The 22,332-nt window shown below is 38.1% G+C and overlaps 2 protein-coding genes across 2 annotated transcripts in view; one reads left to right on the top strand and one right to left on the bottom strand.

Annotated features, from left to right (window-relative positions):
• WRNIP1 (WRN helicase interacting protein 1) overlaps positions 1-22,332 on the bottom strand; it is a 61,633-nt gene that overhangs the window by 14,718 nt on the left and 24,583 nt on the right. The window contains exons 2-4 of the mRNA XM_060774737.2: positions 20,383-20,574; positions 17,558-17,802; positions 976-1,199 (exon numbers count right to left, since the gene is read on the bottom strand). Of these exons, the coding sequence (XP_060630720.2) occupies positions 976-1,199; positions 17,558-17,802; positions 20,383-20,574 (661 nt within the window). The remainder of the gene's footprint in view (positions 1-975; positions 1,200-17,557; positions 17,803-20,382; positions 20,575-22,332) is intronic.
• The window catches only part of MYLK4 (myosin light chain kinase family member 4), a 126,268-nt gene continuing 121,718 nt past the window's right edge, over positions 17,783-22,332 (top strand). The window contains exon 1 of the mRNA XM_067467520.1: positions 17,783-17,864. Within this exon, the coding sequence (XP_067323621.1) occupies positions 17,809-17,864 (56 nt within the window). The 5' untranslated portion in view covers positions 17,783-17,808. The remainder of the gene's footprint in view (positions 17,865-22,332) is intronic.

The following is a 22,332-nucleotide window of genomic DNA, read 5'->3' as shown; positions in this document are numbered from 1 at the left end:
TTTGAAAAACAACAAACAAACCCTATTTTAAATGATATTCTGACATAATATTCTGACTGCGACCGTACCTTGGGAAGTCTGACTTGGCCACGGTAGTCCACGCTCTGGTTACATCCCGCCTTGACTACTGCAATGCTCTCTACGTGGGGTTGCCTTTGAAGACCGCCCGGAAGCTCCAACTAGTCCAACGGGCGGCAGCCATGGTATTAACAGGAGCAGGGCGCAGGGAGCATACAACTCCTCTGCTGTACCAGCTCCACTGGCTACCGATTAGCTACCGAGCCCAATTCAAAGTGCTGGCTTTGACCTTTAAAGCCCTAAACGGTTCTGGCCCTACATACCTATCCGAACGTATCTCAGCCTATCAGCCCACCAGGACCCTAAGATCTTCGGGAGAAGCCCTTCTCTCTATCCCGCCTGCTTCACAAGTGCGGCTCGCGGGAACGAGAGATAGGGCCTTTTCTGTGGTGGCCCCCCGGCTTTGGAATGCCCTCCCTACTGAAATAAGATCAGCCACCTCGCTAATGGCATTTCGGAAAAAACTGAAAACTTGGATGTTTCAGCAAGTTTTCGGCTAATTCCGATGTGATGATGTTTTGATCATGGACTAGCAATCACGGATAACGAATTGGATTACGACTTTAATTATGAGATGTTCCGGTCTGTATTGGTGGCCCAATACTATGTATGTATAAGTATGTATTTTATATTTTATTTTATATTTTTAAATTGAATATTGTAGTTTTAAATATGTTGTAAACCGCAATGAGTCGCCGTACAGGCTGAGATATTAGCGGTATACAAGTGTACCAAATAAATAAATAAATAATCTTAAAGAAGATGTTTTGTTTTGGTTGCAATGGGCATGGCTATCTCTTTGTGGTTTCCCAGTACAAAGAAAATAAACTAAATCCATCATGCAAAACTTCGCAGTTGAACTAAGTATCAGAATTCAGTGCATTATTAGATACTCACCGGCTCGATCATAGAGAATATGGGACCGCTGGAGACCTTCTTTCACATGATCTTCTGTGATGACCAAGCCTTGAATGGAAGAGTCACCAAGAGTGTTCTGATGGGTGAGTTTAGTTAATCTGGCTTGAACAGCCATCTGGAGTCCATTTAATCCAGTTCTTGCATCACCGTCACAGAGATATGCAAGTGTGTTGATAGCGTTTCTCTCAATGCACACACATGACCTGAAATAAAATGATACCACATTGCTTCTTAAAAGACATATGTTATCTGAATTTAGTACATATTGTTCAAAACTTAGATTTCTTTGCAATGAAGACTGAGCACCAACAAAATTTAAAGGTTATTCTTATGAGATTATCAATGTTGCAGTGGAGAAACATTAAAGGAGCTTTATCAATCAATAGACACTGCTTTAAGCTTTTAAGCATTTGTTGTTGTTCATTTGTTCAGTCGCTTCCGACTCTTCGTGACCTCATGAACCAGCCCACGCCAGAGCTTCCTCTCGTGGCCACCCCCAGCTCCTTCAAGGTCAAGCCAGTCGCTTCAAGGATATCATCCATCCATCTTGCCCTTGGTCGGCCCTTTTCCTTTTTTCCTTTCATTTTCCCCAGCATCATTGTCTTCTCTAAGCTTTCCTGTCTTCTCATTATGTGGCCAAAATACTTCATCTTTGCCTCTACTATCCTTCCCTCCAATGAGCAGTTGGGCTTTATTTCCTGAAGTATGGAGTGGTTGGATCTTCTCGTGGTCCAAGGCACTTTCAGGACTTTTCTCCAACACAACAATTCAAAAGCATCTATCTTCCTTCGCTCAGCCTTCCCTAGGGTCCAGCTCTCACATCCCTAGGTGACTACGGGGAATACCATTGCTTTAATTATGCGGATCTTCATTGCCAGTGTGATGTCTCTACTCTTCACTGTTTTATCGAGATTGGTCATTGCTCTCCTCCCAAGAAGTAAGCTGCCCCATAGGTCTCGGTAACTAATAGACAGGAAAGGCAGGAAAGAAGGAGCCTTACTAATATCTCCTTATGGTCTTACTTATGGCATGAATAACCCAACTCAAGTGTTTGAAAACACTTGCAAGAGTCACATAACATTTTCAGCACTTACATGCCAACCACCAAGAAAAACAAATTTCATGACTTATGTCAGTGGCTCTCAAACTGTGGGTCCCCAGGTGTTTTGACCTATCGTTTACCAGCTGTTAGGATTTCTGGGAGTTGAAGGCCAAAACATCTGGGGACCCAAAGGTTGAGAACCACTGTGTTATGCAAACACTCTGTAAAACATAGGTGGATATTTCAGATGTTGTGCAATGTACTCCCACCAACCCCAGCTAGCATGACCAAGTATGAGCAGTTATGGGCATTGCAAAATTAACATCTAGAAGGCCTCATGCTCTTCTGCCCTCTTGTAATTATTTTTCCAAAAAGGGTGGAGGAAACAGAAACATGGGAAAGGTAAAAAAGAGATAAGGAGATAAAATAAATACAATGTACAGATGAGCTAGTCAGTGGCAGGAATGCTGAAATTAAACGCTAACCAAAATGGAGAAATGATACTTCTTTTAAGGTTCTATATGATTTAAATTAATGCAAACAAATGCCGTATATACTCGAGTATAAGCCGAGTTTTTCAGCTGTTTTTTAGTCTGAAAAAGCCCCCCTCGGCTTTTTAAAATTTATTTATTATTCAAACTTATATGCCGCCACTCCCCTGGGGCTCGGAGCGGCTTACAAGAACAGGCTAAAATCTAACACAATTTAAAAACAATTTAAAACAATGGATGAGTCAATTTACTTGTTAAACTGTTACTATTATTATTTTATTACATTTATTATTTTACTCTATTGTTATTATTGTTACATTTACATTATTTTACTCTTATTATTATTTTTATTCCATTTATTATTTTGCTCTTTATTATCATTATCACATTTCTTATTTTTCTCAATTTATTTTTGTTATTATTCCATTTATTATTTTACTCTGTTATGGTACATCCAAAGAACTGGCTTTCCATTGTAACAGATATTTATTTTTCCCATCTCTATTTTTATTCTGATCTTCCTCAAAGCACCTCAGGATAATATATATTATTGTCTTCCAGCCCCCTTTATCATCACACCTTCAAAAGACCACCCAAAGGTTTCATAGTAGAATGAAGTCTTGAGCCTACCAAAACTTCATCTGATATTCTGACATCCATTTTCACTAACAGAGGAATACTGTACACTGTACAGTCAACTTCTTTTTAAGGGGAGAAGGTACCATGCTTAGGAATCTGGCATGTGCAGCCCCTTGACTGTGCTGTTTCCAGCAATAGACTCAATGCCTTTATCCACCAGGGATTACTATGGGGAGACGGAGGTGAGCAGCAATTCCTTACAGAATACATTGGCACTGGAAATAAATGTAATAGTGCCAAGTGTTTGGCACTTCATTCACGGAAGAATTTATGGTCATTTCTCTGAAGTGAAGCTGTCAACAGGATTACATCACACCCTTCAATTATATTTTTGTTTAAATAAATCTGCATATCACCAAGCCTTTCCACATGGATGCCCTTTCAAGGTTATGATGTATGATACAGCTTTCAATGTAATGCCTCCTCATCACAGCCGAGTGTTGTCACTCAGAGTAAAACAAAAGACCATGTTTGATATTTCCAGCACCACCTTCTCCCTCTGCCATGTGAGCCCTGGTTTTATCTCCTGATTAGGGAAGGAAGGCACCAAGCTAGTTCTGGTTGTTTTGGTGAAGTTAAATAACTTCCCCAAAAGGATAGGACAGACACTAGACACCAAAGGATAGGACAGACACTAGAGAGATTTTAAAGAACACTCATATCTCTGGGTAATGTTGCTTTGCATGGCTGAGTGGGAAACTGAACCATGATCTCTAGGATAATAGTTCAGTCCTCAAAACAATAGACCTTGCTGCCTGGTGGGCATGTCAAATCAGGTGTCATATGCCAATGGTCTTCTGTACCAATGGTCTTCTGTACCATCTGCAGCCTTCAGACATCTATAAGGGAAACCGTATAATGCATGTCACTAGTCCAATAAGAATAAATTAATCAGAATATAGATTGCCATCCTATTATTCTAGTCCAGTAATGGCATAACCGATAACAGACCTAACTGGAACATTCCTCACCACTGAGACCTTTAGTGACTTTTTGAATCAAGGAATACTATCTAACTATGAATCTGTTGATCAGGCTGAACAATAGCTTTTTCCAAATGTGGAGACCAGAACTATTCATAGGCTTCCAAATATGGCCACATCACAGATTTATAAGAGGGCAATGCAATACTGACAGTTTTAATTAGACCATATTTCTAAGTTAAAAATTCAAGGAGGTAGCTCTTTTATTTTAATTTTAATAAATTACTTCTAAAATTGTTTCTAAAAATTCTTTAAAATTGGTGGATCACCTGAATGTGTTGAAATTTGGTATGCTACCAGAGGAGGATGTGTTGTAACAATATATCAAGTTTCATCAAGATTGGTGTAAAAATGAGAGAGGGAGAAGGCCCTGGAGTTTCTCCAATGTCAGTGCTGTTTTCCACATATTGTGCAATCACGTCCGGCATTAATGAAGTGATTCGGAAGTTTTAAAAGTTTCTGAAAGTTTCGACTTTTTTTCAAGTGACTTTAGAATTGAACCACCAGTGCCTCCTTCATCTGAAACTAGTTTTGAACCATTTTTTTGATCAACCAAGCCTAATCAACACTATCTAATTAAACAAATCTAATGAAGTAAAAACACAAAAAAAATATCGAACAGATTATAAGAAGGAAAGATGTTTAGATCGATTAATAGGGAAGTGTTGTGACTCAGCTGGAATCACAGACTGTCTCTGATGAGGATGATGGGACTCAGGTTCAGTTTGGTTCAAGATGTCTCTGTGATAGACGTCCCTGTTATAGACAATGAAGAAGTGCAGTTTTCCACAGCAAGGCATGAGAGTGTTGATACTGAAAATAGTCAGATGCAGGTGCAGATTGATTCAGAGAAGGAGGATAGTTCTCAGCCTGATAATGAACAAGCATGGAAACAGGCTGACACTAACAAACAGACTGACCTTGACGAAATGGGAACCTTAGATCAGGCTGACCGTTTGGAATTCCTAGTCCGAAGGAGTCAAAGAATACTAACAAGAGGGAGGCCAGAGGCCAAAGAAACACCACCATGTTTTGCAAAGGGTATTAAGCCATGTGTGTGAGACCAAATCTTTGTAAAAATACTTTGCTTTCAACTAAGAAGTTTGCCTATGCTTGTCTGGATTTATCTTAAAGTTTTTGTGTTTATGGTTTCAGGACTTTGTCATGTTCTCTTGGGTTTTTGCTTTGCTGGTGTCTTTTTGGATTAAGCTTCAAGTGCTTTAGGATATTGCTCTGTTGGAACATTAACCTTTGCTTTTAAGAACTTTTTACCTTTTATCTTTAATAAACTATAAAGACTTCTGGTTGTGTGTGGTTTGGTGTCTTCAGCAAGGTGAATCTACTCTGAGGTACAACAGGAAGTTGCAACTAGCCCTCATGAAATAAAAAAAAAAGATATCAGATATTGAAAAATCAGGCAGTCGTTTGTCCACTATCTCCCAAATGAATACATTGTTGGAATTCTCACTTCTGCGGCTTTCCCAACTTTACAGAACAGTGACAGAATGCGTTCTCCAGTTTCTAGCAATCAGAGCTCCAACAGCACTCAACAAGTTCTGAATTATTTATCCATGTAGATAACACAGATCATCTGTATTGCCAGCTGGAATTCTGACCTCAGTGTCTCATGGAGGAAATTGCCAAGTTACAAATTACTAGAGAGAAAGCCATCCATTCTGCTGGAACTGCTAACCAGCTGTTATGGCATACCATCATGGAGAAGTTTCAGATGATGCGTCATATAAATGCAGGGTGTGTATTTGTGTCAGCTGAACAATACATCTGTAAAATGTTGCTATCCAGGCAAACTTCATCACTGCTAGATATGTGTTATGCAAAGAGAAAATGATGCAATAGTCAGTTTTCATCCCGCCAATTCCTTTTCAATCCTGCGATAAGCCTGTTTTCAGCATTTGCTGATGCCAAGAAAATGTTGCATCACAATCATTGTCTGTTAGGTCTGCTGAAACAGCTGTACTCTCCAAGGTAGCTGGAGCCTCACAAGCAATTTGGGAAGAAGTACAGTAAATCCCACAATAATGAACACAGCAGCATTTCTCCAGAGTGAGCATTCCTATTTGCTCAACAGCAATTCTGGAGATCACTGGGTTGTTGTCTCTGCTAGTTCTCAGCAATGCTGTAATGTTTGTAAATGAGATGAAGCTGACTAAAAGGTTATTTTTAAAAGGAAAGCGAGCTGAGCAAGTACACCTCAGGTCACTGCATGTCATTAAGGCCACATTTAAAACCAATAGTTTAAATATAAATTATATCATCAAGATTCTGTACCCAAAAAGCTGTTACTTTTTACAGAAGAGATTTCCTAGTATGTTGTCTGAACCAAAGCTTGCAAAACTTCCCTGTGGCCATGCTAGCTGGAGAATTCTAGGAAAAATTACCATAATTTGTCCAGGCTCTGGTAAACTATCCCCTCTTCCAGCATAGTATATTCCCGTGATGGCGAACCTATGACACACGTGTCAGTACTGACATGCGTAGCCATTTCTACTGACACGCGCCCGCTGGATATTATTTGTTTATTTATTTTATGCCATTTTAAAAAATAAATAGGAAAGAAATTATTATTTTGCAATGTTACCTAAATATTAAGGAGTTTCATATTTAAACTGAATGATAAATACTATTACTTTGCTATATTATTCAAATATTATGATGCATTAAATTAAATGTCAAATTTAAAAATATTTAAATATTATTAATATTTAGGTAACATTGCAAAATAATATTGGTTTATTTAATTATTAAGTAAACGAATATTATTTTGCATTGTTTCCTAAATATTAAGAAGTTACATATTTAAATTAAATTAAATGGTAAATAATACTTTGCTCTATTACTCAAATATTTCAGAATGCCTTAAATGAAATGGTAAATTGAATTTTAATTTGACATTTAATTTAATGCATTTTAATTTAATGCATTTTAAATATTTTTAATATATGCCTTAATATATATATATATGCCTTAAATGAAATGGTAAATTAAATATCAAAATATTTTTTGCAATGTTACTTTATTGTTATTGCATTATTATTATTAGAAATACATTAAATAGCATATTAAATGCTAGAAATACATTTAAATTAAATTAAAAATAAATAATATTTTGTTGGGTTTTTAAAATTATATTTTTATTAAACACTCCAAAAAGGATATTATTTACATAAAGAGAGGTAGAACAACATGATAAGAGAGAACGTGGGAATTACAATTATATATTTTTTGTTATTTAAACTAAATATTGCGAAATTATGTTTTTTTTCTTGAAGTGACACACGACCTGAATTATGCTCAGTTTTTTGGCGAATTTGGACACACCACACTCAAAAGGTTGCCCATGACTGGTATATTCCATTACCCTTTCAACCATTTTTTTGGTATTATCCCACAACAGACACTCAGTATTGAAAGGCTATGAAAAAGGTTAATCCTCAACTAGGGATTGGGGTTTTCTTGTGCTGTCCTAGTTGTTTAATTATTATTATTTTTTGCAAAGTTTGAGATTCCCCTGAACATTCATTTTCCCCCATTTTTCAGGTATATGTATATATTTATCAATCTTTTAAAGAAATATAAGTGTTGTTATACAAATTTTGCCATATGTAAACTACATCGCTACATACATCAATTTAAAACCAGATTTCCCCCCAGACTCTCAAGTAAAAACAACAATCAAAATAAAAAAATTAAAAAGTTTAAATGGAATCCAACTAATCTCTTATTTTAAGAGTTTCTTTATTGTATCTAGGAGGCTGCGGTGGCTCAATGGGTTAAACCCTTGTGCTGCTGAACTGCTAACCTGATGGTTGGCAGTTCAAATCTGCGAGGTAGGGTGCACTCCCATCTGTTGGCTCCAGCTCCTGCCAACCTAGCAGTTTGAAAACATGCAAATGTGAGTAGACAAATAAGTATCACTTCGGCAGGAAAAGGCAAAGAGATGCTCCTGGCAATCTTACTGGTCACACAACCAGGAGGTGACAATACAGGCTCCTCAGCTTGAAAATGGGGAAAAGCACCTCCCCAGAGCCAGAGAGGAGTACTGCTTCCACATGCCGGAAATGAAAGGAGAAGCCTCTGCATTTTTTTGTGTGTTTCATTGTATATGATTGTAAAGGCACTGAATGTTTGCCTCTGTATGTAAATACTGTAATAAGCTCTGAGTCCCCCAGAGGAGAATATAAATAAAGATTATTATTATTATTATTATTATTATTATTATTATTATTGGCTGCCGATTAGCTTCCGGGCACAATTCAAAGTGCTGGTTTTAACCCTTAAAGTCCTGAACGGTTCTGGCCCAGATTACCTGTCCGAAGGTATCTTCTGCTATAAACCATCACAAAGCTTAAGATCATCAGGAGAGGCCCTGCTCTCGATCCCACCACTCTCGCAAACGCAGTTGGTGGGGACGAGAGACAGGGCCTTCTCGGCAGTGCCCCCCCCCCCCGTCTGTGGAACTCTCTCCTTAAGGACATCAGGTTGGCCACCTCCCTCCTGTCCTTTAAAAGACAACTGAAAACCTGGCTCTGGGGCCAGGCCTTTGATTAAAGGTCAGCGGCAATAGGAAAAGGAAATTTGGATTTCGTGACATGGATTCTTCCGGCTCAGCTTGGTTTTTACTGGTACGTTAATCTATTAATTTATTGTTCAATTTTACTGAAGATGTACAAAGCTTTTAAATGATTTTATTGTAATTTTTATGGTATTTATGCTGATGTTCATGTGAGGCCGCGCTGAGTCCCCCTTGTGGGGAGAAGGACGGGATATAAATATATGAAATAAATAAATAAATAAATAATCATTATCATCATCACCTTGCTATTGTAATGTTTTACTTAATCTTCAAAACATGCAAGCATTTTTACATTTTCTTTATAAATTATATAAACAGTTTCCATTCTTTTAAAAAGTTATAGTTGACTTATCCTTTATTAAGCAAGATAATGTGCCTATTTTTGCCAATTCTAGAAGTTTTGTAATTAATTTTCTTTAAATTTTACTTATCTCTGTGCTAAACCAAAAACAAATTCCAAGGAGGCCCCTCGAGTGCTGGACGAGTGCCTGGCCGCTGTGGCTATCTAGACGAGGAAGAACAAGCTGAAGATCAATCCCGACAAGACAGAGGTCCTCCTGGTCAATCGTAAACCGGACCGGGGTATAGGGTGGCAACCTGTGCTGGATGGGGTTACCCTCCCCCTGAAGTCACAGGTCCGCAGTTTGGGTGTCCTCCTGGATTCATCACTTACGCTTGAGGCTCAGGCGTCGGCAGTGTCTGGGAGGGCTTTTGCACATGCATGAATTCCTATGCACACTGCACATATCTTATTTGTAGTGCAAAAACAGTTAAAAACAATACAGTAATTAAAATGAAGAACAATTTTAACAAATATAAACTTATTAGTATTTCAATGGGAAGTGTGGGCCTGCTTTTGGCTGATGAGATAAGATTGTTGTTGTTGTTTCAGACTCTGGTTGACCCTGAGTGAGGGCCAGGTAAATGACCTTGGAGGGCCGTATCCAGCCCTCGGGCCTTAGTTTGAGGACCCCTGCCCTAAACGGTTTGGGACCTGCCTACCTGTGTGACCGCATCTCCATCTACGAACCCACGCGCTCACTTCGTTCATCCGGAGAGGCCCTGCTCGCGATCCCACCTGCGTCGCAGGCGCGTTTGGTGGGGACGAGGGACAGGGCCTTCTCTGTGGTTGCCCCCCGACTTTGGAACACCCTCCCCAAAGACATTAGACTAGCACCCATGTTGGCAGTCTTTAGGAAGAACTTGAAGACTTGGTTATTCCGATGTGCCTTTCCAGAATAGGATAACCTCCAGCACTCTGTCCCAGAAGCACTTTATTAGAGTTTAATACTCTCTGCACATTGCACTTTCCCAGAACTCCAACATATCACCTCAACCAGCCAGCACTTTTAACCTGTACCCATCATTGGCCCGGCCCTGATTTTATTGTGTAATAGTGTAATGTTTTGTTGTGTTATTGCTTATGTTTTTAATTTGCTTGCTTTGTTATTGTTTGTTGTTGTTATGTTGAGGCCTTGGCCTTTGTAAGCCGCATTGAGTCCTTCGGGAGATGCTAGCGGGGTACAAATAAAGTTTAATAATAATAATAATAATAATAATAAAGTAGCGATCACATTTTGTACACAAACAACAAAATTTTTGAGAAAAAATATTCTGCATGAAATACTAGGCAGTTCTGTACAAAGACTATCATAGCAGTACCCATGATAAGTGTCATAAAATATGGCTTCCATGCGGAATGATTAGAAACAAGGACGCTCTCATCTGCAGAAATGCAAGTAACCACTGAAAAGGCATCAGGATAAAATAAAAAATGACTGAAAAATGTGCAAACACAGTCATAATGTGTAACAGCATTCAGAGAGCAAGAAATGATGTGAACAAGAATAAAACGTGAATTGCCATTGCCTCTCTAACTTTGCTAATATGAAATAGAAACTTAAGTGATCACAAAGGATCTTGCACATGTCTAGAGAGCAAACTTGCTTCCTACAGAGACCTGGAAAAACTTTATGATCATGCGATGCAAAGTGAGAGTTCACTCTTGGGCACACCCAATGTTCAGCAATCATGCAATGCAGTGGTAGATTAGCAGTTCCAGGCAAACTTGCTTCTAGAGGACATTTGATGCCACCTTACGCGGAGTCAGTCCATTAGTTCATCTTGCCCAGTGCTGATTCATCTGACTAGAGTGTCAAGCAGAAGTTTTACCCCGTGCCACAAATAGAGACCCTTCTAAACCTCAGTTGCTGCAGAGTGAAATCTGGGAACCCCTTCATACAAAGTCACTAAGCTCTGGTTCCCCCTCTTAGCTGCCTCAGCCCTGTTAAGCCTCCTAGGAATCCACGTGTTCACTGGAACGCAGCCGAAAAGCTACTGGTTTCCATCATAACATCCATACGGTTTCACATCAATCCTTACCAAAGTTATTAGTGTCACCATGCTCATTTAACAGAACAAATATAGGGGACAGATAATTTAGATGCAAATGTGAATCGTTTCAACACAATGTTTTGAACACCCCTGTGCTATAAACATTCCCCCCTCCATCACTCATAGTCCCCAAAATCACCTTTTTGATTGAAAGGGAAGTTTGCTGTGAGCTTGTAGAAATATCATCTTTTTTAAAAAATAGATATTTTTATTTGCATATGGTAATTTGAATATATTCATGTATTTATTAGTTACATATATCCCACATTTCCTGCAATGAGTTCAAGGGAGCATGAAGTGCATCCCCACAACAATCCTGGGTAAGTAAAAGTTACCAAATATAACCTATCCACTGAGATTCATGGCTCTGCATGGATTTGGATTCAAATTGTCCCAGATTCAATGTAACACTATATCCAATGTACTCTCTATACAAACAGGAATAAATATAATTAAATATAACGACATATGACAGATGGATAATATGTAAGCATTATAAATATATGATATTTATTATATGCCAATTCTCCATCACAGTAGTAGTAGTAGTAGTAGTAATAATAATAATAATAATAATAATAATAATAATAATAATCTTTATTTATACCCCGCCACCATCTCCCCAACGGGGACTCGGAGCGGCTTACATGGGGCCAGGCCCGAACAACAAACTACAATATAACAGTACAAACTGCAATAAAATAAACAACATAACATTAAAATGTAAAACATCCAAACATATAAAACAATATACACAGAAAATGTAAAATGTAACAGAACACCCGTAGTGAAAATTTCAGTGTTAACAAGTAAATTGTCCCATTTACTTTTAAATACATCTCTCAATAGTTATGAAGTACCTGGTTTGCAGAAAGAAGTTTTCCATTCTTCTCAATCAATAATATAAGCCTATCCCTTTAACCTACAAGAGGTAACAATTGCAAAGGAGGAAACGAACCGACTTTCCAAGCTCTTAAGATATCCATATTCTCATCTTACACTTGCACCATTTCGTATTTTTGCCAGTCTCCAAAATTAAACCTAGGACATATTAGACACCAAGCCTTGATGTTTGTACCTTGTAACCACTGACACTGAGAGACAAAAATATAAACACATAGGCAAGGAGGACAACCCAGGGCCAAACACCGGCTGACCTTAGGCTAGTATGACAGCTAAAAGGTAAAGGAAAGCTACAGCTAGTGAACGAATAATGATAACAACGCAAGTGGTGCTAGCCAAAATGAACACATCTTTCAGTGCAAGACTGCAGTTATGTCAATGGCCCACCATGAAAGCAATTGTTGCTTATTCCTGTCTTCAAACAGGAATTGGCTGCTGATGGATATATATGATGATCTCTAGTCAAGTGCTAGAGATGCTGGTTTCACACAACAGTGGCCTCCAGAATAAAAGGCTTTGAGCACAATCTGAGTGCATGTATTTGTATTTATATAGTATATGCTTCTCTATGTAGCTCAGAATAGCACATAAGGATTTCATTTTATAATGCATGACCCCATGAAACAGGCTAGTAAGCCAAACTGTATGTCTGAAGGGTTCTCTGTTTCCACTCCACTTTAGAGGTTTTCAGTAGACCCCTACATTTGAAAACACAATTCTGCCACTATGAGGAAATAGCTGAAAAGGCTACTGTTTTGATCTAAAACTCCCAGATTGCCCCTCTACCCATCTCCCAAACGTACATGGTTGCTGCACATGATGGCTCCAGATATCTGGTAGTGGTTTTTGTCACTAGCAAAATATAATCGATAAATTACATAAACTATATGACTTTTTTGACTCTCTTTTCACTGTCCCATTTCACTAAATAGCTCTGAAGTGCAATATCTAGTAAACATAGGCATTGATTCGTGGGGAAATAAGGTACAAACGACCTCCTGTCAGTTCCTGTCTATCTGGTTTGGAAGGGTGTTGATTTTTGTTTTCTTAAAAGTACTGTACATTTTATACATTATTTGTGATTTATAAAGTATACTTTTCTTACTTTAAAACATGTAACAAAAATAGTGTGGTTTTTGGTGGGGCTGGAATGGATTAATACCATTTCAATTGGAAAAAATGCTCCGAGATCAGAACAATTTGAAATGAGAGCTCAGTCATCGAACAAGTCAAGGTATCACTGTATATTGATCTGCATATTTGTACAACGAATCCACAAACTAATATAATCCAGTTCAAAGCAAATAATCAGAGATCAGATCCTGGGATATAGGGCACTTTAGATCTGTCTCTGATTCTGGACAGGTGGGCTCTTCTAGGTATTCCCAATATCTCCATGTATAGGGCAGGTTTTTCTTTCAGACTTGTCTACTGGAGAGAATCATTTGCTCTGGACTCCTGAAGAAACAGGGCCGATATGCCTCTCCTCTTCATGGATCGATTAAGCACACTTTGAAAATGAATGAATTGAACTGTAGTAAGTCAGAGTTGAAAACCTCTCTGTGTTATAGCCAGAAGCCCACTTTTTGTGGCCTCCATCACATAGCTCTCTGTGATTTTGGAAAATTGCAACTGCTGCCCAGCCGAATGAATAATTGGGTAGGACATTTCACTTGATCATAGTTTTTTTTTTAAAACAGAGAGGTGAATTGTGGAATGAAATGACAGCAAGAAACCCCCTAGCACATGAAGGGCAGTCCAGGGAGTCTTGCTATTCCTTGGCTCTGTCTTTTGCTTGTTATGTGACCTTGGGCAGCCCTGTTAACCTTTCTGTGACTATGTTTACAAGTCTACATTCTACTTGGGAGAGCTGAGAGAATAAAATATAAATGGTCATCAGACTTTTTGACTTCATTTCATCTAGAATTATTATAGAGGAACAACACAATAAAACCCATCAAATTTATGAGGTGGAGGGAGAAAATGCATGCAAAGTTCCTGTTGCTCAATCTGTGGATTCTAGTTTTAGAAAGGGAACTTGGAATCCCATAGTTATCAGCTATGTTCACTGAAGCGCTTTCCCAAGCTCTGAGGTCCATTCTACACTACCCTGTAGCCCAGGATCTAATCCCAGATTATCTGATTTAAACTGCATTATACAAGTCTCCACTGCCAGATAACCTCCAATATGAAGATAATCTGGGATCAGATCCTGGGACATAGGGGCAGTGTGAAAGGAGCCTGAAACACTACAATAGATTCCAAAAAGCCCAATGCGTTGCCATCACTGTATCTCAAGATTTCCTCAATGAATACCCAGGAAGATTGTAAAAACAAAACAAAAAGGTAGAGGCATATTTCTGTTAACAAAACTCCATTTCACAAAATCTTTCTATGAGTCCACTCTGTCCTCTTTCTGCTTGTCTGTCTAGTTGGTTTTTAAAATTTTTTTAAACAACATCAATATTAGGAACAAGGTAAAGTGGGGAGGGGGAGAGTCTATAATACATACTTCTGTGTCAGTTTGCAGTGATTTGTTTACAGCAAATAATGTATTAAAGGAGTTGAGCAATACTGAAATTTACCTTAGCTGTGTGTGCCTGCCTACAACAGGGAAAGTAAACAGCAGCTGCCTCCAAAATCTCTTTCAGAACTTGTATGAACTCAGAAGCAACTAGGACAGCAGACAAACCTGTCCTACCTACTATAACTAGCACGTTAAAAAGCCCAGATCTGTAAATTTAGCCACCAAAATAGAAACCATAACAAAAGTTAAACAGATGAAATAAAAAAAATATCTGGATATATTCTGGAAAACATTTTCAAGTGGTCTCTAGAAGATATTTTCTATTAATGCAAGATTCACCTGACCTGGCTGATTTATTTTATGCACACTTATTGTTCGTTTTCAAATAAACGTTTGCTCAAACATGTCAAACTGGTTTTTTTGGGGTTGTTTTTTTTTTTTTTTTTTGCAATGAAGGAACGTATCCTATTTTTTTCCATGCTATTTCTGCTTCTGGTAGCAATCTTACTAATGTGCAGGGACACAGCTACATAGTTAACTCATATATATCTGTATAATGAAACACAAAACCTTGATCCGATGGAGAGAAGCAAAATGGATCTTTTTACTTAACATTCCATCCAGAAACAAAAGCCTCCACAAGTCAGGCCATAAACACAGCTGTGACATTACATTAAAGTTGTCAAGGAATGTTGCTTCTGTCCCAGCCCTCTAACCGACCACTTACACAACTGAACACCCATACAGACACAACACCCTAAATACAGAAACTATGTTCTTTCATTTGTTTCCCAACTTAATCCAACTAGTTAGGCACACATGTCTTCTTATACATATTCCATTCAACGGGCTATGCTTTTAGAAATTTAACATAAGGTAAAATACATAAAATGTATTGTCGAAGGCTTTCATGACCAGAATCACTGGGTTGTTGTAGGCTTTTTTGGGCTATATAGCCATGTTCTAGAGGCAGTCTCTCCTGACGTTTCGTCTGCATCTATGACAAGCATCCTCAGAGGTAATGAGGTCACTACCTCTAAGGATGCTTGCCATAGATGCAGGCGAAACATCAGGAGAGAATGCCTCTAGAACATTCCCATATAGCCCGAAAAAACCTACAACAACCCACACAAAATGTTAATTATAAAGACATACTGAAACATTGGAACTGCAAGTTAGACACGGCTCCTAATGATTTCATGGTAATGAAGCACAGTCATATTCTCTGAATTAGAGTCAATCAGTAAAATATATTTGACTTTTTCTTAGATTTTGACTATCTGATTCAGTGTCTGTATTTCCAACTTGAATAATGATTTTCTTTTACTTCAGAACTTCTTGGATGAGCTCAACACAGAGCTTTCTAAGTAGTATTTTGCAACATGTTCGTGTGTTGGCTGTAAAGTGTAGGTGTGTTGCACAAACATAACAAGAATCCTCTGTGTTCTATGTGACATAGCAATAAAACATATATATTTAAAAATATGTAAATGAAACGTTTGCATGAGATATGTTGTACCCCCAGATGTTTTGTTATTACAATTTATTTATTTGTTCATATATTTTATAACAGGGCCCCCTGATGGTGCAGCGGGTTAATTGCTGAGCTGCTGAACTTGCTGGTGGTTCAAATCTGGGGAATGGGCTGAGCTCCCACTGTTAGCCCCAATTTCTGCCAACCTAGCAGTTCAAAAACATGCAAATGTGAGTAGGTACTGCTTCTGCGAAAGGTAATGGCGCTCCATGCTAGCCACATGACCTTGGTGGCATCTATGGCTCTCTGGCTTAGAAATGGAGATGAGCACCACCCCCCAGAGTAAGACATGACTAGACTTAATGTCAAAGGGAAACATTTACCTTTACCTATCTCTTGTAAGGGGTTGGTTTAATTTCTCGTTTGCTAGTAAAACTGAATTGTTGTGTCATAAAATGATGCACATCTAAAAAGTATATCACCAACATGAAATGCTTGGTAAACTTTGAGCAGCAGCAATATTTTTAGTTGGAAATTTGTATGTAGCTGATTCCTTTCTTGGAGTCAGTGGGATTGTAAAATGGACAACTGGTGTATTTAAAACAGAAGTGTAGAACCTCTGTGAGTGGGGGCAAAGTCTTGTTGCCTCCTCAACATATATGTAGTAGTGTCTATTGAAATGAAATATTAGTAATGCAGAAAAGTCAGTTCCACTTTGTAGGACCCTGCCACAGAATTTCAGCAGTGTAAAAGGAGCAAAAAGAAAAATCATTTTGAAAGTCAGAAGCTTGGAGCACACGTGCCTTGTTTTAAGACCAAAATTTGCTTACAGTCATACTACTCTATTCAAAAGCCAGGTGCAAGCTCCCCATATGTCTTGCTTTAAACCTATGAGTTTCTTGACTGCTACTGCATAGTTGCAGAGTGGCAAATTCTGCAGCAGCAAGTTCTTGAATGGAAGACGGGTGAGATATATGAGTTAAGAGGTAAATATGATACCTCCCCCTGTTGGAAACGTGACATGCAACATTGTTATGTGGGAACAACAGATTAATTAGTCAAATTCGCCATTTGGAAAAAAAACCTCAGTCCACAATGACGTTTCTGACTGATAGAATCATGTTGTCATGGCTAAGACTTTACTGGAATAGACTTAATTTGGAATGCACCAAAATTACGGCACATAAAAGGTAGTGTAACTCCAAAGTAAACTCTAAGCTGCACTAAGGATATAAATATCCAACTTGATTGGGCAAACCAGAAATTATAATTGCTAGCACAAAACTTCCTCTGTGATTCGGAATGAGGAATATTTAAAATGTGAGGGAGCAGGAGGCTTTTCATTATTTTCCCCCCTACCACTTACTCTGAATGTATACAATGGCTGCCTTTCTTTTCCTATTAAAGTAGTTCAAGTTTTCCCATCCCTCCTTTCTCACTTCTGCTCTGGCAGGCAGTCAATAGATTCTTCGGGTGGTGTGTGTAACTCTCGGCAGTCCGCAAAGCATACTTACTCAGAGCTCTTGCTGTTGCTGCCATTCACAGAGCCAGCGCGCGGCTCCTCTTGGCTTAGAATCTGGATCCCCAAGGACTTGACTGCTCGCATCAGAATAGCTTCCATTGCCTCCACTGACAACTTTTCAAGAACAATAACACGACATCGGCTCAGAAGAGCAGAATTGACTTGGAAGGAAGGGTTTTCCGTGGTTGCTCCAATCAGAGTCACAGTTCCACACTCGACGTGTGGGAGGAACGTGTCCTGGCCATGGGCGGAAAACAGAAGAAATTGGTCCCAATCAGTGAAAACGCCAGGCATCCCATGTAAGTGAAACATTTCAAAATCCAACCCTTTTTAATGGTTTCTATTTGTCTGGAGGTACAGGGAATGTGAGCTGGATATATTTTGCTGATCACTTATCCTAAGAATGAGGATTAACCACTTCATTCATTCCATTCCCACTGTGTATGTTCTGGAGATCATCTCAGTTGTATCCATTACCAACAATGAAACATATTATTTAGTATATTTGGATGGTGTTACTTGCGTCTGTACTTTTTACCTACTTGAAAAAACCGATTGAACCATCTCAAATAGCATGCAACATTGCTACAAAAAGTCTTTAGTAGCTCTTCCACTCACCAAAAGGATGACTGGGAGAGATTATAAAGCATTATATACATCTTTGGAAGATCTGCCTTAATCCATCCTTCATAGCAACCTACCATTCTCTAAATGTGTTGTAATTTTCAGCACCCACTTATGTCAAGAGTTGTCACCTTTCTCTTCAATTCCAGATATACAGTTTTAAAATAGCAATCCAACTATATAAATTAAATCAAACATGAACTGACTAATGATTTCTTAAAGAGTAGAGTCCTTTTGCCTCTTCCTTTAGTGTTCCAAGACTTGAAAAAGATGCTTTGGCTTTTTGCGAAACTACTGTCCATCAAATTCTTAATCTCACGCTAGTAGCTTCAACTGGACTACAATGTTCTTATTAATGTAAATTAAAGCTCAAATGATTTAAGCAAAGATATAATGTGTTTTCCAAATAGAAATCTTATTTTAGAGCAGTGGTTCTCAATCTTCTTAATGCAGCGACTCCTTAATACAGTTCCCCATGTTGTGGTGACCCCCAACCATAAAATTATTTTTGTTGCTGCTTCGTAATTTTGCTACTGTTATGAATCATAATGTAAATATATGATATGCAGGATGTATTTTCATTCACTGGACCAAATTTGGCACAAATACCTGATATGCCCAAATCTGAACACTAGGAAGGGTTGGGGAAGGATGGATTTTGTCATTTGGGAGCTGTAGTTGCTGGGATTGATAGTTCATCTTCAATCAAAGAGCATTCTGAACTCCACCAATGATGGAATTGAACCAAACTTGGCACCCAGAAATTCCATGACCAACGGAAAATACTGGAAGGGTTTGGTGGGCATTGATCATGCGTTTTGGAGTTGAAGTTCACTTACATCCAGAGAGTACTGTGGACTCAAACAATGATAGATTTGAACCAAACTTGACACGAATACTCAATATGCCCAAATGTGAACACTGGTGGAGTTTGGGGAAAATAGACCTTGACATTTGGGAGTTGTAGTTGCTGGGATTTATAGTTCACCTACAATCAAAGAGCATTCTGAACCCCACAAATGATAGAATTGGGTCAAACTTCCTACACAGAATCCCAATGCCCAACAGAAAATACTGTGTTTTCTGATGGTCTTTGGCGACCCCTCTGATACCCTCTTGCGACCCCCAGGTTGAGAAACATTGTTTTAAAGAATGCATGAAATCAAGCAAACAGCCAATGCTGTTGAGTTCCACTTGTTGATGCTGATGCCTTCTAAATGTGATTGCTTACATCCCACATATCCTCCAGACAATACTGTTTTTTGGGAGGATGATAGGGTTTGTAGTCTGCCCTTCAGGAAGAAAGTAAAAAGATGGTTATGTGACCAAACTTTTGGATAGCAACTTTTGGATAGCAACTTTTTTAGTGCAACAAGAGAATAATGAATAGTGAACAGATCAATGGAACAGCTTCGGATTATGATTCCAGATGGCGTGATTTTAATAATTGTTTTTAAATTGTGTTGTTTTAATGGGCTGGTTTTAATATAAATGTTACTGTAAGGTTGATTCTATGTTTTAATTCTATGTTTTAATGTCTAAATGTTGCTTATGCTTTATGCTTTAATATGGTAAATGTTTTTAATTTATAGGTATGCGTTATTGTCTAGATATTATGCTTTAGTTTTCACATGTATGTATGGCATTGAATTTAGCATTACGTTGGTAACTGCTTTGAGTCTCTTCACAGTTGAGAAAAGTGATATATAAATGCAGTAAATAAATAAAATAAATATGTCTGGGTGGACTATTGTGGAGGGTTGGCACAGTAAATTTTGTGTAGGACATATACTGGGCAGACCTCAGCTTTACTTGGGGTTGTGTGTACTGTTGAAGGCTTTCATTGCCGCAATCATTGGGGTGTTGTGTGGTTTCCAGGCTGTATTTTTTCATTGGAGAAAATGTTGATAGAATATGGCCATGCAGTCCACAAACCACACAACACCCCAATGATTGCGGCCATGAAAGCCTTCAACAGTACATTAAGCCTTACTTATTCTATTCTAGCAGATTCAGAGGAATGAACACACATTACTACATGAGAATTCGAGAAAGAATATGATGCATTTATGACAAACAAATGTGTTTTTTAAAAAAGTATCAGTATGGCTTCAAAACAATATCGGCCTAAAATGTTTCTGACAAGAGACATTCACTTCTAAACAGGATGACTACACGGATATCTGTCAATACCTGTTGAGATTTATTGAAACGGTGTATCTCATCAATGAAGAGGATAGTTTTCCTCTTGCAGAGTCTCTTTTCATTTTGGGCTTGAGCAATGACATCTCTGACATCGTTGGTTTTGGCACTTGTCGCTGACAATGTCACAAACCGTGTACCCTTCTTCTTGCTGTTGTTTGCAATGATGTGCGCCAAGGTAGTCTGAAACCAAGAGATAAAGGATGCTGCTGTTTGATTTTGCTTGCAGAATAGAAAACAGGATATTGAGGAGTAAGGAAATACTTGGCGATAACAACACCAAGACAAAGGCTCCGCTTGCCTTATAGAACAGATGCTCTCTATCTGTTTTGTCTAGAAATATGAAAGTCCAAGAAAATAAAATTCAAAGGTATTCCCCTCCTCTTTTTCCTGGAACCTTATTTTCCAGAGAAATGAATGAAGCTGGACTATTTTCTTTCATGGTTAAAATGTCTCAATACAAGCTATTCATAGATTTATCTTCCCATCCCCAAATTATTTCTCAAAATGATGTATCAGGTAGACTCTTATGTAAGACAACATGCAGTAGCGCTATTCAATATCTATACACCACAGATACTATGTGAGACATCAGCTGCCAGTCCGTGGTGATTTTACAGGAAACAAAAAAAGGCTGTAGCAAATGGATACAAATATGATATTGATGCTTTTTATATTATAACATAATATTGTTGAACTATTCACCCACATCAGGTAGACTTGGAAGCACTGATATACAGTATCAGATCATCGTGATTCTTGAGGATTCCTCTTTACCATTCGTTTTGCAGGAATGAATGCTTTATACATGCTTGACACCATGAAAGTTCAGAAGAGGAAAAAGCATTGCTTTACTAATGTTGGTGGCTTTTTCTGCTTTTCCCTCCTTTTTGCCCTTGACTCTTATAAAATAGTGAAATCAAAAAGGTTCTTTTCAGTTTATGGTTCAGTTTAGAAAATGGTAAAAATCACTTTTTAAAATGTTATTTTTCTCATACAAATAAAGCTATAATGGTTCAGGACATTGTAGCTTTATTTGTATGAGAAAAATAACATTTTAAAAAGTGATTTTTACCATTTTCTAAAAAATTTTTCAAATAAAGGAGTGAATTGCGAAACTGCAAATTGCTTCTGATGTGATAGAATTGGCTATCTGCAAGGACGTTGCTCAGGGGACGCCCGGATGTTTTACCATCCTGTGGGAGGCTTCTCATGTCCCCGCATGAAAAGCTGGAGCTGACAGATGGGAGCTCACCCTGCTCCCCGGATTCGAACCCCTGACCTTTTGATCAGCAGTCCTTTCTGCTCAAGGCTTTAACCCATTGCACCACCAGGGGGTCCTATTTTGTAAATAAACTGTAGATTTGATAAAATCTACAAACCAAGTCATACACAACACATTTTATATTGATTTGAAGCATTTATATTCCACCCATCTCACCCTGAAGGGGACTCTGGGTGGAGCACAACATATATATGGCAAACATTCAATGCTGGAATAAAACGAACTATAAATATACACAAACATTAAAATTGGTTCTTTCCATTTAAAATCAAATTGTTAAAACCATCTCAAACCAGCCATACCAGATAGTTTCCTGTTATTGCCTTATTGCACTATTTGTAAAATAGCAACTTACTTTCAGTCTGTAACACATTTTATATTACTAAAGTAGCACACTTACTTTCAATTTGTACCACATTTTATATTACTAAAATAGCAAACTTACTTTCAATCTGTAAGGGTTCTGTAAAAATTGTCAATATAGCATTTTTGTCAAATTTTTCCAATTTTAACCCCCCCCCCCCAAAAAAAAAAAACAACCCCTGGTTTCTTTCCATGGCTGCTTCAAAGTTTAGATAATTCTTACACTTTTATGTAATCTTTATCCCAGTGAATAAATAGAAAATCCATGTGACATTTGTTTAGAAAGAACTGTC

Source organism: Anolis sagrei, chromosome 4 (assembly GCF_037176765.1).
Source record: "Anolis sagrei isolate rAnoSag1 chromosome 4, rAnoSag1.mat, whole genome shotgun sequence".
In the NCBI taxonomy this organism is placed as follows: Eukaryota; Metazoa; Chordata; class Lepidosauria; order Squamata; family Dactyloidae; genus Anolis; species Anolis sagrei.
This window is presented reverse-complemented; position numbering and strand designations above follow the sequence as displayed.